The sequence below is a fragment of the Callorhinus ursinus genome, unplaced genomic scaffold (assembly GCF_003265705.2).
Source record: "Callorhinus ursinus isolate GAN/ISIS: 27379988/994484 unplaced genomic scaffold, GSC_fseal_2.0 scaffold1, whole genome shotgun sequence".
NCBI classification, from domain to species: Eukaryota; Metazoa; Chordata; class Mammalia; order Carnivora; family Otariidae; genus Callorhinus; species Callorhinus ursinus.
The window spans coordinates 102868649-102886807 of NW_027397063.1; the positions used below are offsets into that span (position 1 = coordinate 102868649).

The 18159-nt window shown below is 34.3% G+C and overlaps 1 protein-coding gene across 3 annotated transcripts in view; it reads right to left on the reverse strand.

Moving 5' to 3' along the window:
• Positions 1–998: 998 nt before the first annotated feature.
• TSC22D2 (TSC22 domain family member 2) overlaps positions 999–18159 on the reverse strand; it is a 48900-nt gene continuing 31739 nt past the window's right edge. For 2 of the 3 annotated variants that reach the window (XM_025880561.2, XM_025880548.2), the window contains 2 exons: positions 3710–3761; positions 999–2548 (listed from right to left, as the gene is read on the reverse strand). In XM_025880561.2, coding sequence (XP_025736346.2) covers positions 2288–2548; positions 3710–3761 — 313 coding nt within the window. In that variant the 3' untranslated portion in view covers positions 999–2287. The remainder of the gene's footprint in view (positions 2549–3709; positions 3762–18159) is intronic. The other variant, XR_003209965.2, reaches the window with a different exon arrangement.

Here is an 18159-nt window from a genome sequence, read left to right on the forward strand (position 1 = left end):
GTAATAATTGCTTTTAATTGCCATTTAAAATTAATGTATCAATCATTTCCTTTGTGATTACTTTGTATTTATAAAGTGTTTTTCTATCCCAAGAACCAAAATTTGTATTTTCACAAAAAAATCTCAACCTTTCCTAATATTAGTTTTTCTTTGCCTGTATTAAATATCACACTGTTTGCATGTGAGGGGCATACCCGGTGAGCCTTCCGGTTAACATTCCAACATGGAAGTTTCATTTTCTAACTCATCTGTGGGTGACTCTACTTAAAATCTCACTCCACATCTATAGGACTGCTTCTTCAAGGATATGTCATTAGTTCCTTAGTTACTTCTAATGTTATTCGTTAACATTAAAATTGTTTATATTCAATATACCAGCACAACTGGAATATAAAATATTTGGTGATGCCACATACACTCCAATTTTATGCATTTAGTTTGTAGCTAAATCTAATGAAGTTTTAATTTTAAACAGATAAAGAACACTTATTTATCCTCTTTTAACAACATGGAGAGCAAACTATTGGTTCTCATTAACTCCTGATCAGCTAGCTGGCTACAGACACAAAGCATGTTAATTTTCTACAGGCACCTTTCTGAATTCAAGTAAAGTTTTGGTAGACAAGGGTTTTACTTAAATGTCACGGACATAATATGAATCTTGAGTACAAATATTGCTCACCATTCTTGCATTCTTTAAGTTATTTTACTTTGAAAATTTAAGAACTATCATTAAGTCATTAATAACACAGGTTTTCATTTAAGGAATATCCTGAACTGTGAAAATACAAATCTAATCAAATTAAATTTTGAACACATATAGAGCCAAATATTTCAACAAAACTGCAGTTTAATTTCAGAAAATGTGTTAAAATATATATTTATACATCAATTTCTGACATACACTTAATGTGTTAGTATACACAAAATGATGCTTTCTCTTGAAACTGTATTTATGAAATGTACATTTTAATTTAAATACTCAGTATACACTGCACTTAATCTGCATGTTGCATTTATTAAATACATTAAAATCTGCAATGTAACAAAACGTTTTCTGCATACGAAATTCAAAACACCATTTTAAATGAACAAAAGATGGCTCACTTCATTTTTTTTTTTTTTTTTTACAACTAGTGTATACAGTACACTAGCTCAGCTCCACCATACTACCTGTTCGTTCTTTTTTATTTGACATTGTTCACAGACTAGTACATATTACAATAAGAGTGCTGGATAAAAACATGAGGTACGAAAGTGGTTCAAAGATTATAGGTCATGCAGATCATGCTAGACAGCAAAGAAAATTGTGACCGAGAAAACACTAAATAAAAATACATAAAGAATGTGCATTATAAAAAAAACTCCATTACACAGCTTTGCTTCTTTGGTTACAAAGTAGGTTGAACAATTTCACAGCTTTTTATTCCCACCCGAAAAAAGAAAAGTCATACGAAATGTCAAAAAGCAGAGGAATCGTGGCAATTTCTCTATTAGAAAGTAGAAACAAATGAACAAAGTTTTCTTCATCAAAATAGCCCAATTATTTATTATATCACAATAACTGGTGACTACCTGTACAGTTGCACTATGTTCTTCATACTTACACTATACAAAATTTACATTCAAGCTGGGTCTGTACTACTGAAAATAAATACCGAAGGTAAATTGCCATTAGTGTTAGAAATATGCCAGGATTCTTTTGTTCAATTATTGCCTAAACGTTTTATCTATTAAATGCAATCCTGTCTTTCAAATCCTTTACTGATACTTATAATAATTCAAAAAAATTAAAAAAGTTCTGTGACATTGTTCATGTACATTATGAAAATAGCAGCCCTGTAATAAATAAAACACAAATAAATGAAAACTTACGTAGGCAAATGTTACTGATATTGAAAGAAAAGTGGCTCTTTAGATGAACTGTTATTTATAATGTGATAGGAAGGCTCAGGGTAAATCCATGGATAATAGGAAAAACGGGAGAGCCACCAAAGCTCTTAAAAGACCCCACTCATGCGCACCAGGTAAAACGCAGACTTTGCTTGCTTTAATAAACCCCATCTATTATTCTCCTTGTGTACTGATGACATGAAACTGGACATCAACAATGCTGCATGACATCTCAAAGGGAGGAAAAGCTCCTGCAGAATGATTGTCTAATACTGAAAAGGCCAAACACACAACCGAAGCATGGCTACTTGCTTTCGTATAAAGTGGAAAGAATACCAGTGGCACACAAGGATAGATTGCTTTCAGTTTTTTTTCTTAATGAGGCAAGAAAGCTTTATGCTGAGGAGACATTCGGCTGCTGTGGAGGTTGCGTTGGCTGCGGAGGCTGTGCTATCACTGCTTGCTGTTGAGAAGTGCTACCAGGATTGGCCTGTTGGGCTGGGAGTTGGGATAACTGATCATTGTTTGAAAGAGATTTTAACAGTGCATTTTCTCGTTCAAGTAAAGAGTTTCTTTCAACTAATTCTTTTATTTGTTCCTTTAGAACTTCCACTTCTTCTCTTACTGCATACATCAAATGGCTTTTCACCAGATCCTGTGAAAAACAAAATGAGCAATGTCAAAAAGAGTAAAGAGAAAGGTGTTGCTATTTGGTTCTGGCCTACCTGGTGCCTTATTAAATACGAGGCATTTTTATCTTAGTTTTCCTGCTCTTGCTTTTACCGTTTCTACTGTATCTTGACTGGCCCTAAGGGAGGTAAGGGTGGGAAAAAACCCAGTTTCCAACTAGGCAGCAAGCCCAAGGATCTTTTTTTTTTTTTGATTTTATTTATTTGACACAGAGAGAGAACAAGCAGGGGGAGCAGCAGGCTCCCCGCTGAGCAGGGAGCCAGACAAGGGACTCGATCCCAGGACCCTGGGATCATGACCCGAGCCGAAAGCAGACGCTTAACCGACTAAGCCACCCAGGGGCCCACCCAGGGGTCCACCCAGGATTTCTTTTCAAAGTTTGGAGTGATTTCCAAAAATACTAGGTTCCTTATATTATCAATTTCAAGCTCAGAATTAAAAAAAAAAATTTAAACTCACATGCTTAGAGGTTAGACCAAGAGAACAAAGGATATTAAAATGATATTAAACTAGTTATAGCATTTCTTGAAGAGATAAAGTGACCTACAATTTCCAACTCTAAAACCTTAAAGAAAAATAGTTTGTGACTAATGGTCCTTACTTACAGTCTATAGTTTTAATAAGCCTTAATCAAAATATTTTATATAATATGAACAGAGTACCTTTAAGGGAACAAAAAATTGATAGTAACAGCAGAAATCAGAAAAAGATTCAACAAGTTCTATTTATTAGAGCTGACTAAAACGGCATTTACAAAAACGAAGGCTTCCAGCTAAAGTTTTCATTTTAATACTCTTTGCCTATAAACTATTTTTGATGCTGAAATACTTGAAGGCACATAATGCATTCTGATTATGTATGCCCCTCAAAATGGCCCTGATTTATCAATGGCAATGCATGAAATGTGAGATGTCCAAATGGGGGGAAATATGAACTCCGCTGGTATTTCCAGACTAAAAATTCTCCATGTTCTAGCATCTTCAACTAAATCTGATTATCAAAAAACATACGCTGGTTATCTTGTTTTAAAGAAATGAGGTGTTTGTTTTTTTTAGAATTGATAAAAACCAAATGCTTCCTACAACCAACAACCTATGAAATGAGAGAACTATAAACTTTTACTTACCATTGCTTGTTCTATTTTGTTGTCAATGGCTACACCACCTCCCCCAGATGCACTGGAAAAAATTAGAATATTTCATTAAATTATTCTAAAAATGTAATCTTCTAACTTTTAAAATAAAAACATTTGTTTTACCAAAACCAAAAACAGTAACTTAAAATAGCTTATTAAGTCTATTCTCATAATTTCAGTATACTCAAAGCTCTTATTTTGAAAATCAGGGATCTCAGTAAATAGAAGACTTCCAAAAATCCTTTGTAGTTCCCACATTTCTAATTTCCCTATGACATACATACGCTACTTTAAAAGCAACTCCCAATTCTATTCAGGAGCTCTTAACTCCGTGAACTTTTAAAAAGATACCTTTTGAATGAGCAGTACACTCTCTCCATCTTTTAAACTTCTTCATTTACCAATTACATACTCTAATTGACGTTCATGTGGAAATTCCAGTGGTCACTTATTGCATTAAAATTCAGATGATGACTTTCCTCTATAGGTTTTACTTCTGGTTTAAAAATTTCTAGAACCAGCTTCTAAAGGGCCTTTGGGCAAATGATACTTGCAAGGTTGGTTAACACCCATCTCAACATTCTGGCAAATCTTCGTACTTTCATTGTCGGTTACTAGCTGGCAAAAATCACCTACAAAGGTATGTTGTTTAGACCCGTTTTTCCTGGGAATATTTGGAAGTAGTCTAGCTAGTAAGGATATCCCAAGTTCAACTATCACTTTAGCATTTGTATGATAATAACAGAAGGTTTAATAATTGTCCTCTTAAATAGTAAGAACAGTGAATATCTATATCCTTTTCTTAGCATTTTTGTAAATTTTGAAGAACAGTTATTAGATTTTCTTGTAAAGACAAACCTGATAATTTTAATCTACTTTATCAATACAAAGAGGTCTTTAACTGATATCAAACTTTGCAAAATACTCTTCATAAAGTATATTCTAAGAAAATTTAGATGCTAATATTATTTGAAGGCTATTCTATTTTAGATGATGTGGGCCCTCAGACTGGTATATATTGAGGCACAGGAATATCCTGTCTTAGGTGGTGGTGCCTTTTACACTGTAATCTAAGTAGATCTGGTTATAATCCTGGTTCTGCTACTCACTACCTGTGTGACCATCAGCACATCAAGTATTTAATTTTCCTAGACCGGTTTCCTCCTGTGTAAAATGAAGGGGTTGGGTCAATGCCTCAGTGGACTTCCTACTTCTAAATCCTTGCATCAATACACAGAAGACACAAACTTGTTCATCTGAGCATTAGTCACATTAAATACAGCATACACCTTTACTTCTTGCTGCTGCTATTTCTAAGATGAAAACAGATTTTATATACCTAATAACTAGAAAGGATATATAGATCATTAATAAATACTTATATATGTTAGGCTTTAAATGCTTGTAGAGCTGTGTAAAACAAAGTATGGCTATATGTAACTATAAACTATAGAACAACTATATAAACCGTAAGGCTCTGGTGTAAAGTTCAGTTCGGACACCACGTGGGTATGTTCACCAAATACCGGCTGCAATTTGCAAAAAAAGACAGTGCCAGGCATTTAGATTAGTTTGTCTGACCATCCTAGATTATACTCTCAATATTTTTTATTTCTATACCAATAAGGAAAAAGTGAATTAGTTTGTCATTTCTTGATGTAAATACATTCAATTCTTTTAACACGTTTTAAACAGAACACCTTAAATGCTAACTTTAACACCAGTTTTATATATTAACAAGCAACCAAAACAAAAAATAAACCCCTGGCCCTTAACAAAGGTTTATTACTTTTTTTTATGATTAAAATAATACTGGTAAGTTTCCAAACCATTCCCCTTAGGCTAAGGAACAATAATTAGCATCCTATTCTTTGTTGATATAATAAACTCTAATCCTGACTCAGACCTCTTTTACAGCAACGAAGGAATAGGTTTGCAAAGTATAAATGGATCATACTGAAGATCTGTGTCCCTTAAAAAGTATTAATAACCCAATTTTGTTAAGCATTTTACTTAAACAATTAAATCAGATACAATTACTATCACTACAGCGATTTCTGGCTATTTTGAAGGCTGTTTTTAAACAACTCTGTATAAACCTATGGCAGTGGTTCTCAAACTTTAGTATGCACCAGTCATCTAGAGGTCTAAAAACAGATGGCTGGGTTTCGCCTCAGTTTCTGATTTAGAAGGTCTGGGGTGGGGCCCAGGAATTTGCATTTCTAACACGTTTCCTGGTGATGCTGCTTCTGCCACCTGACAGACCATACTTTGAGAACCAAAGTTGTAAGAGAAAGAATAAAAAAAACTTAATCCTATTTTAAAAACTTCTTAACCCAGAATACAAAACTTTTTACCTTTCATGACTTTGACCCCTGGCTTCTATGGTCTCCTTTCTTCTCACACTCCATCTGGCCTATTGTGTTATTACATTATTGTGTGTCTTACATTGACTATTTACAGTCTGTGAAACCTAGATTCTCTCAGGTTTCCATGGCTTTGCAGAACTGCTCCCTCAGCTGCAAATGCTCATGGTTCCAATTCATCTGGCTATCTTTTACTTGTTCCTTAAGATGCTCCAATGCCACGTCTTCTGTAATGCCTTCTGATTTCCTAAGGTAGAACCAGTTATTCCATCTCTCCTGTGGTTCACAAACTTTTTATACTGCATAACCAGGAAAGCAGAACAGCAAATTCCAGCTCCTCCATATATTCACTGTGTGAATTCTGGAAAACTATTTAGCCTTTCTAGACCTCAGGTTTCTCATCTAAAATACGGGTTATACACCTCAATTCATAAAACTCCTGTGAGGATTAAAGGAGTTTAAATACTACTACATCTGTAACTCTTATCAGACTGAGTTCCTTGAGAGAGGTTCCTCATCTCCACCCACTCTGAAGAAGTGAACACAGTGCTTGGCACATAAGAGCTCAAAAGCAAATTGAAAGAGTCTGAAAGACTCAATATGACAGCAATTAGATTTGAAACAATTACTGGTTTATATTAGAAAGCCATTAAAATATTTTGAGTTTGAATAAATTCATAGTTCTCAAAGTATGGTCACTGGACCAGCAGTAGCAGCATCACCTGGGAACTTGTTAGAAATGGAAATATTTGGGTCCACCCCAGACCTATTGAATTACATACTCTTGAGGTGGGACCCTGGAAATCTATTTTAATAACTCTTCCAGGTGACTGATAGAAACTGAAGATTGAGAAACCGATTTATAATAAGGATATCAATATGGTAGTCTTAAATAAGCAAATAAGAGGGTATTCTATTTCAGGATCCTTGAACATGGTTTAAGAATATTATTTCAAAGAGGGTAAGAAGTTGTTTTCTATTGTGTTCAAAGTCAACATAGTGGTTTGGGCTTCACACGCTTAAAAATGAGAACGATCAACTGAAGCAGAATGAAAAATTTTCCTTTATTTGCTTCCTTGACCTAATGTTAAAGTTTTATGCCTTGCTTTCTTTTTTATTATTGCATTCACCACCCTATAACTTGATGGTTAACTTAAGTTCCTAAGACTTTGTAACTATTCTGGTAAACTATAAGTTCTATATAAAGGCAAGGGATAATTTGTAAAAAGAAACATTCTGTTTGATATAGGTCACTCTTTTAGAATAAAAACATACCATGATAAGTATTTACTAGAATTAAAAATTGTGATTATGGAGGAAATGGACAGAAATATAGAACTGTAGGGGAAAAAAGACAACAAGCATATAGCTATAGTATTACCTTTCATATGAATTTTTTTTTATTAGAATTACAGCCTCCCAAAGAACGAAATGAGCTTGAATTTAGTGGGGTTTTTTTCTTTTTTTAAAGATTTTATTTATTTATTTGACAGAGAGAGCAAGAGAGCACAAGCAGGAGGAGGAGCAGGAGAGGAAGAAGCAGGCTCTGCGCAGAGCAGGGAGCCCAATGCGGGGCTCGATCCCAGGATCCTGAGATCATGACCTGAGCCAAAGTCAGACGCTTAACCATCTGAGCCACCCAGGCGCCCCTAGTGTTTTTTATTATTTTATTATTATTTTTTTAAGTAATCTCTACACCCATTATAGGGCTCGAACTCACAACCCTGAAATCAAGAGTCACACACCCACTGACTGAGCCAGCCAGGCATCCCTGAATTTAGTGTCTAAATAAAGTCAGATTGCATAACTCTTTTGCCTTTTACAATCACATTCACAGGAAAAATAAAACTCAATTTATCAAGGTACAGCAAGATAGCTTGGCTTTCAATGCTGTTCATTTTAAAATTCATCCCAGGTGGCTCCCCATACCATAGTTTTTCTTCCCAGACCTTCTTCCTCTTATCTCAATAGATCACTTGGCAACCTCACTGAGAAGAGGCCAGATATGAACCTCTGGCTTCACAAATTCCCTACATTTTCATCTTTCTTAGGCTGTTTCATTCATGCTCTCAGCTCAAGGACTTTGTACAAAACATCTCCAGTCTCACCTCTCTAAAAATTAAAATCCATGAAGGTGAGGTTAGGCTAACTTGATCTCACTTAAAAAAAAAAAACAACAACAAAAAAACAAACTATGAGAAATCAACGTTTTTATCTTCATTAATGTGGACAGAGATATCATGGCTACTTGTTTAAAATAAAAATAGAGCAAATTTCTTCTCTTACATTTTGACTACTGTGTCTTCTGTTCTCCCCTCAACACAAATGCTAATTAACAAAGCAACAAGATAGAGGAAAAGAACACTTAAATGATTGCCCACTTTTGCAGGTACACATTACTTTAGCGAGTCCTTACTGCAAGCTTGAGAAAAAATCTCATCTTACAGTTGAGGAAACTGAAGCCAAGTAACTGACTCAAAGCACAATCAATGCTAGAGACAGAACTGAAACCTAGATTTAATGTCAAAACACATGCTTTTTCTACCTTAACAGTAAGACTGTGTGAAAGCAATAAGCAACTATCTCTAACAACCTAAGAGAAATGCAGACTTATGTATACTATGAAGAGTGCTTTAACTATGTACCAAGTGTCATTTGTGAAACCATAAGCATGGATCCAAAATTAAATTATGTGCATAATATGTCATTTATCTTATCCAGCACATTACTAGAAGAGGTTGAGCTCTGAGAACAAGGGAGGTAACTTCTTAGAAAAGGCTCTGTGCTCTTTAGACAGCCAGTATAGTTTACCTATTTGCTAAGAACTAAAATGTTCTTTTGGTCTGTTAGAAAGCTGAAGATATTTTAAAATTACATGTATCTATATGCAGGATATTTTAAAAATTACCTTCTTTTGCTAAAAGACCCTTCTAACTTTCTGTGTTGAGTCACAATCACAATTAAAAATCCACTACAGGAATTCCCCAAATTATAAAATCAAATCTTTTATAATAAGAACTTTGAGCTGGCAAATCTGATATACTTATGTTCAAGCCGCCTTACCCAAACAAGGTAAAAATGATTCTTCATAAACTCACAAGTGGAAGCTACAATCTTTCCAAAAAAAGAAGCTACAATCTTTCTTAGAAGCCAGTCTTTAGGAATCACATACTGTTTCTAGTAAATAATGTACAACCTTCATTCCCCCCTCCCCTGCCAATAAACTCGAAAATAACATAATTATTACTAAAGTGGATTAACTCTAACCTAGGTAACATTTGGCCTTTTTTATTTACTTACTCACTTTAAAGACAGTGGCGGGGGGGGGGGGGGGGGGCAGAGATAGGGGGAGAGAGAATCTCAAGTGGACTCCATGCCCAGTGCAGAGCCTGACATGGGGCTTGATCCCACAACCCTGAAATCATGACCTGAGCCGAAATCAAGAGCTGGATGCTCAACCAACTGAGCCACCCAGGCGCCCCTACATTTGGCCTTTTTTCTAAGAAACACGTATTTTGTTTTTTAGAAAGAAACTATTAAGTTGCTAATAGCAAAAAAATAAATCTAATGAATGTACAGCTCAGCAAGCCTATAAAAAAAAGTTAAACAGAAAAAAATGCATCACTATTCTGTAAGAGGAATTTAAAAAATAGTTACAGCTTAACATTCAAGAGCAAATAACAGCTCTCCTTCTAAAAAAGAGCCAAAATAGATACAATTCAGGTAAACTTATTCTATGGCCAAATGCAAATTTCTGTGTTTAGCAATAAAACTATCAAAGTTAACAGTAAATTAAGCTAAGAACTAAAAATTTTATGTATTCTAATTACTGACCATAAGTTCTCTATGTAAAAACAAAAAATCTGTTTAATTTCATGATTAAATTCATAAAAAGCCCCATGAAGATTTTTATTAATAACACAAAATAAGTGATTTTTGTGAATAAAAGCTATTATTCATGATAAACAAGCAGGTAAAATAGCTACTCACAAAACTAAATGTTATTATTTTCTCAAGTAACCAGTCTTACAATGGTGCAAAAAAAAAAAAAAAAAAGCTTTTAACCAAGGAACAATTAAAAACCCAGTTAAATATTTACATAAAGATTGATAGTTGTTTTTAGCATCTACAGAAACCAATTATATCATTAGCATATTTTATACTCATCTAATTAATTTAAGGTAAAAATTCTGGCCAGAAATGAATATTTAAAGAGTAAAAAAGGATACATGCTGTGGATTATACCAATGTCAACTTCCTGGCTTTCGACCTTTCCTACAGCCATGTAAGATGTTACCACTGCAGGAAGGGCGCAGGGGGCAGGACACACACACTGGGTGAAGGGGTACATGAGGCTTCCCTACACTTTTTTCTTTACAACTTCTTATGAATCAATAATTATTTCAAAATAAAAGTTAAAGAAGATACATACATGTGGTAAAAAATAAATTCAAAGAGTATACATAAAAGGGTATATAATAATACAAAGTCCTTCTCCTCAGACCCCTTTTGTCCAGAGTCAACCATATCATCTGTATTAATGGCCTTTTAAAAAGTCCACTTAGGAAGAATGTCTGTAATACTTTGGAGAAGCTTAACTAGATGCCTCAAAATATAGAAAAATAAAAAACTCCTTCAATAATTTCACTAAAATACAAAGTACTTCTAGAAATCTATTAAGACTAGAACTCCAATTCGAAAAATGGGTAGATTTCACATGGACAATCCACAAGCCATGAAAAAAACCCAGGCTCTCATTCATAATAAAAATACGGATTAAAACTATAATGTAATACCATTTCCCTAAACTGTCAAACATACTAAAATTTAATACACTGTTAGTGAGGCTGTGGGAAATGGGCCTTCTCATATAGTGAGGATTTAAGTTGTACACTGGTATAACCGTTACACAGAGCAATTTGGTTATATCACAGTTGTACACATACATACATTCTCACTCACTCTTATTTATTTACTATTTGAGTCAGCAATCCTACATGTGGGAATTTATCCTATATTTCTACATACATGGGATAGAATATATTTACAATGCTACTCATTATAGCACTGTTTAAAACAGCAAGATTTCTAATAATCAACATGGAACTGATTAAATAAATCATGGTATAGCCATTTATTCAATTGAATACTACCCATCTATAAAAGACGACCCTACAAAAATGCTTTTCTGTGTACTGAGATGGGAACAATGTACCCTGGAGATCTTTTAAAAGTAAAGGTGCAGATGTATGTACATTACCACTGTGTGAGGGTGATATACAGTATTTGCTTGCATGTGCATAAACGAAGAATACACACAAACTAAGAAAGTGGTTATCTGTCTGGGAAGGCAGGCAGATGGGGGACAGAGATAGAATACTTTCATTGCACTTCGGAGAATACTGAAAAACAAAACAAAACAAAAAACAAAAAAACCAACCACATTCCAAAATGAAAATGACTCACGAAAGAGTTATTAACCCTGTACAGTGTGAACTTAAGACATGAACAAATGGCAGACAGGAAACAGAAAAGAGAAAAAGGAGGGAAGAGGAGCCAACAACTCCATCTTCCTTAGGAACTACTTCATTCTAGAAGATCAGTACTTTGTTTAACATTCAAAACAACAATATAAGTGATATTTGTGATTTGTAAAATTTATTTCTTTGGCTTAGGGTGAATAATAATCACTTAAAAAGTATTATATAAGTAATGTTTATAACTCTTAATATAGCTATTTGTTTCAAAATGATTCTGGTAAGAAAAAAATAAAAGTCTGTGATAAACATCTTTGATATACTAATATTAACTTTACCTTCTTTTTCTAGATCTCTTTACATTTAGATCTCTTTACATTTCCAAGTGAGGGTATCTTGAGGGAGTTATTTTAGTATTAGGCAGTAAAATTCTGATCGTTTTTTCCTCATAGAGTCACTCTAAGGAAATAATTTAAAAACTAGCCAAACTAAAATTCTTTCTATCAAAACACTCAAGATGAAAGATGTAAAAATTCAGTCTTGAAAAACTGGAGAATAATACAAAAGTGAAATATGCACAGCAATTTTACCATTACAATCCAAATATTTCAAATAAACTAAAAAAGTTTAATATTCTTATTTCAAGTTAAATACTTAAATGTAAAAAAAATCATATCTACTTAAAGGCAGATGAGCTTATGCACTAGCTAGTTATTTTTTATTAGACTAACATTAGGCAAGGTTTGACAGGATGAAAGTTATTTTCTTCCTTTGAGACAGGACTGAAATAAGAAAGGGTGTGAGAAAGGGGTAGGAGGAGAGTGGCATTTTCCTGAATGTTGGAGTGCTTACATTTAGAGCAGGCTCTCTTGAAAGATACTGCATTGTACTACTTACCCAGCAGCAATAGGTAATTTGATGATAGGATAATTCATTACTGATTGAAATGAAGGATGTATCTCAAGGGGCTTAAGCCCAAATTAAAAATTTGACACTACAGTCCTTATTACTTTAATTTACTTCCTGGAGACTGGGAAAACAGTATACGATTGACAATTATCTAGACTGAGATGTACATTAGCACCTAAGAGTAAAAAAGGGGAAACAGATTAGAAAGGATTTCAAATGTTGCCAACCGATGTCTAGCTCAGAATACCTTACAAAAATAATGTTAACTCTACTGAAAGGGAATAAAGTGGATGTAATCCTATATATTCATTCTAGATATTCTAAAACCAGACTAAAAACTTTTAGTCTGCTGGAATAGAAGCTGATGGTTAACCAACTTCTGAAAACATTAGAATTAACAAATTAAGTATACCTTATCTAGCAAAAGGTTTATGTTTTTCGACCATCTTTCATAGAAAGATGGAAAATTTAAATAGAAAAAGAGAAAAAATAAGAATTCTTAATATGAATGAAGACATTAAAAACACAGAAGAGTTCAAATTACCTCAGCTGTGTTAAGAAAAGCATAAAGATTAACAAAGGCCTTCCAAGGAATGGACTATGTTTAACAGTGATTTTGTAGTAAAGATCAATTCTCCTTTAAAAGGTTAATAACAGCATTCCTTCCTTTTGACTATGAAGAAATAATAGCACTTTCATCACCTAAGGAAATTTTCATGGTGTAAGTGTATGAAAATGAACAAAACTGGAGAAAGAACATGATAGAAAAGAATGTCAAGGGAAATCAAAACAAAAACTTAACACTCTTAAGATAAGCATTTCATTTCAGAGACCCACAACAAGCGTTGAATTAACTTCACCCAGCGGTGGGCCTATTATAAAAACAACCTTTTTATATAGCTAAATACACCTAACATCTCTCTTTTTTAATCCACCTAACATTTCTAAAAGTAATTCAGAATTCTTTAGCAATGACATAAAAATGGGTCAAAGGAAAAAAAAATCAGAACTAGCTAATTTATTTCTAATGCAAACATTTATATTATTCCCTCCCATTCCAAATACCTGCTCAACTTTTAAACTGGATATCCTAAACTCCTTGAGACTGTGTAGTTTATTCTCATTCTCTTTGCTCATACTGTTTCTCATTCTCTAAATATTTCTGTGGAAATTCTACCACTCTTTCATAGGTTTCAGCTCAAATATTTTCTGTAAAGTCTAGTTTTCCAACCCTTCCAGAAGTAGTATAGTAAGTCATGCCCCACACTACCCTTATAGCTCTAACCACGTATCTATCATAGGCTGTGTTTTAACAGCTGCATCTACCTCCTACCAGACAAAACTCTATGTGCTATACAAAATCTATCAAGAGGCCAGCAGCCATCTACTAAAGGATGCTGTAGAAGCCTGGATTCACAAATTGTATAGTTGGAATTTGAGTCCTAAATATATCACTTAATACATTTGCCTCTGGGGCCTCTTTCTCCAGCTATAACATAAGCTAGCCATACTAGATCACCTCCAAAGCCATTTCCCACGCCTAATTGACTTTTCCCAAAGCAGTCCTTGGTATCTTATGGACATGGGCAATGCTAGCATTTTAACTAAACTTAAAACAAATTAAATGGGGAAATAGCTCTTAATCTCATTCCTCATTTTCAAACTAAACTTGCCATATCTTCTTGCTGCCTTAATATCTAATTCATACATCTAGGTAATACAAATTTGCCCCTGATTTCCTACATAGCCAAATCTCAGTAACATTTATCTTTCTATGGCACTAATAAAAAATGATAATTTCTCATCTGTCTCCTCTGCACAATGCCCAACGCTCAATGAACACTGGCTGGAAGAGTATGAAATTAGATGATGTCCATCAGTGGGAAGATCACTAGATATGGAAACAGCAAATACATGTTGCAGCTTGGCCTCAGATTTGCTGTGTCCTGAGGCAAGTTACTCTCACTGGGCTTTTTCCCTTCATCATTTATTTTCAAAGGCTTTTATGGAACTTAGTGTAACCCTTGAATGCGGGCTTTTTTTGGGCATGTATGTGTGGTGGGGATGGGGATTGGTGAGACGGAAAGATAACATTCAATACGGGTCTTAAAAAAAGCAAAAAGAATTACCTAAGCAAGCAAGGAGTGGGGAGATTATCAGGACACTGCAAAATGCTTGGTCACAGGCATTAAAGCAAGGAAAAATGAAATTGTTTTTACAACTGAAGCAGAGAATCTATGAAAGATGGGGGGGGGTGATAAAGGAAAAGGGACTCACCTATAACAAAGAAAATACCAAAGATGGCTGGAGTTTTTTTTAGCTTGGAGTAATTAGGAGTGGGGAGATGGTTTATGTGTCACAGGAAGGCCGCTAGATTTTAGGGGGTAGGGAATGAGTGGAAGAGGAACCTAAGAATAAAGGTGAGAAAATGAGAAATTTAAGTTTCACTTGGGACTGCTGAATTCTGAGACATCTGGGATACAGATTCTAGTGGAGAAATATAGAAAGAAGGTTGCTGGAAATAGGTATTTAGAACTCTAGAGTAAACTCTGGCCTAGAAGTCTAGATTTGAGAGCGGCTAGAATGTGGTAGGTAAAGCAAAACTGAGAGATGAGCTTGCTTAAGTAGGAAGAAGACAAATGGAGAACACTAACTACTGAAGAGTTAACAAAAGATGGGGGCTCAGAAAGAAACTACCCTTCTTGGGAAATCTAATTATTTCTTTCATGGAATGGCCTCACATTTGCCTCTTCTATCTCCAGCATTATGTGTACTATTTTTTTCAACTTAAGTTTTCTTGAAAAAATCCTTTCAATCCCATTTCCACAATGAGGCCTAACCCAATGAGAGAGAATGACACAATCCCCTTGAATACCAAATGCCAAATACCAGTGCAGAGCACAGAGACAATTTTATTCATCTAAAGCTTATCTTTTCACTTACGCCCAATTCCTAAAGGTACAGAGATGTTATTCATAATAGCTTTATAAAAAAAAGCATATGTAGTTGTATGGACAAAGTAAAACTGTATCAGGCTAGCCCTTAGGATTATCTGACCAAGACCCAGCTTCTGTTTCTAGGTGATTAACTAGTCTTTGTTACCTTATGTCTCCTCCAATCTGTCCCCAAAATCCAGGGGTAGTAAGGAAGTAAATATAAAGGAAGGTACAAGGAACTGTTTCAAAAGAGGGATAAACCCAAAAGAATAAAAGTATCACAAGGTTTTTAGAGAGACAGTTGCTTCATTCTGGCTTAGACTAAAGGAACAGTCAAAATGAGGAGAATATCATTATCAGGGAAAAACTCTGTTCTATTTTACTTTTAGTAAGTCAGTACATGTTTTGCAATTGGGGTTCTTAAAAAATTTGGATTGGCCTGGGTTTGAGCAAAAAATTGCTCATCTTCAACAAATATAAAGTATTGTTATATTTTGGCATATAAAATATATGCCCAGAAGAGTTAAAAGTTGTCTAGGTTATCAAGTTTACTACCACTTGCTTAAATCTCTTTTGCTCTCTACTTCATTCTGGGGCAAGACATCTTACCTCTTAGCAGTTGCTTAAGCAAAAGACTAAATTCTCAAAGAATAATAAAGTGGTTTCCCAGGCTTCAGGGGCGCCTGGGTGACTTAGTCGGTTAAGTGTCTGACTCTTGATTTTGGCTCAGGTCATGATCTCAGGGTCCTGAGATTGAGCCTGGAGCCCATGCTGGGCGTGGAACCTGCTTTTCTCTCTCTCCCTCCTCCTCTTCCCTCTAGCTCAAGCTATCTGGAAAATAAATAAATAAATACATAAAAAGAGCACAGGCTTCAGAATTAAACAAGCTTGTTTTAAATCCCAACTTCACTACTTACTAGTGGGATGACCATAGCAAGCTAACATACTAAAACAGGTTTCCTTGTCTGTAAAATGGGACCACAGTTGTATCTACCCTAAAGGACTGCTGTGACGATTATGAGATTTTTTACAATTGTAAACACTAAAAATAATACTTAGTTCCTTTTATTGTTTGGATCAATTTGGACTGACACTGTGTAAGGCTTGCTATCCCAGTGCATCTTAGATTGCAAATGAAGCAGTGAGGTACAAATAAAAATCAATTATGATTAGTATTAAGAAACAGTCTTTGTATTTACACCTTACTCAAAGAATGAAATAATCCTAGTTATGCCTTAAATTTACTTGATTCCTTTGTACTCAATTAGTCAAATGTTAAGGCAGTCACAAAATATATGCTCATAAAAATTGTTTGACTTGAGATTTAAACTTACATCAATATTTATTAAGCACAGTATTCCTGTGGATTGAACATTAATGACTGTTTAGAATAAAAAGTCTTAATTTACTGAGGGAAATATTTCCAAAGGCCACATATGTTACTGAATTTATTTCAACATAAAAATTTCAAAAAGTGTTTAACATCTCCCATGCCTTCCTTTAGTGTTATATGAAATTTCAACAATTAAATATTACTAAAAACAAGAGTGGGACAAGTATTGCTTTGCTTCTACACTACATATTATTCTAGTTGAGAATCACTGCTTTAGAATTACTTAATTCAAAAAGAGATTCTGGTACAGATAATGAAGAAAAGTATAAAGTAGCACTACTATAAAATCTAAAGGGTTATAAAAGATTTTTTCACTCAAGCAGAACTATACTCAAATAGGTATATTTTCACTTGTAAAGTTTTTAACAGCTAACAGCTTTTTCTCATTTCATTGTAGATCTAAGTCCTTGAATTCTTCTAGGTAATAACAATACTGAAACACAGATATGGTAAATAACAGAACTTTACAACCATTTGTAGAGCTCAATTTGTATCAAATTATCTATGATGAATTCCAGACTTACAACATGATCTGAAATTTGTTAATCACCTTAGATTCTGGAGCTAAGACTGTCATCTGAAATGGAATGCTTCACGTGAACTACACTCTTTGCTCTCTCCCTTTCTTGATTCTTCCATAAATCATTGTTTTTGTTGTGCCTATTTAATGTTCTTCACCCTTGAGTTAAACCACAAAGGGAGGAACTGTGTCCATCCAGAGGGTCTACTAATTATAACACTTTGCATAGAATTGATATTAAGCATTTAATTGAAAAAAAGATACAATAAAATATTATTTAATATGTTATCTAATTAATTTTTGTAAGTTAGCATAAGCTTATGTTATGTTATGTCGGGCTAATCATGCCAGGAGAAAAAAATAAGAAATTAACCAGCTATTTAAATATTAGAAACTAATGAAAAGATATCCCTGGAACATAGTAAAAATGGGCAGGCCTCCTGAGAAATTTTTTTTCTCCTTGACAAAGATAGCTTAAACAAAAAGCCAATAAATCTTTTCTTGTGATACTCCTTGCATCTGGTTTTTACTCACTGAAGAAGAAGAAAGTGTAGTAGTTTCTATATAACTGGCAACTGAAGTAATTAAGCAGAAAAACGGTTTAAGTTTGAGGAACAGAATAGCTAGAGTTCCATGGACTTTCAGGCTACTTCTGACAAAATTATGCCAGTGAAACTTAGCAGTTTCATATACAGATCATGGGAATGACGGAACTCATAGAAGACCCTGTAGAAAATGAAATGGACTTTAAAAACTCTTATCTTTTGGATAGAAACCTTGACAAAGATCTTTTTACATTAGAATCTTGGATTTAGGGAAAATAATTTTGTGAACCTAGTG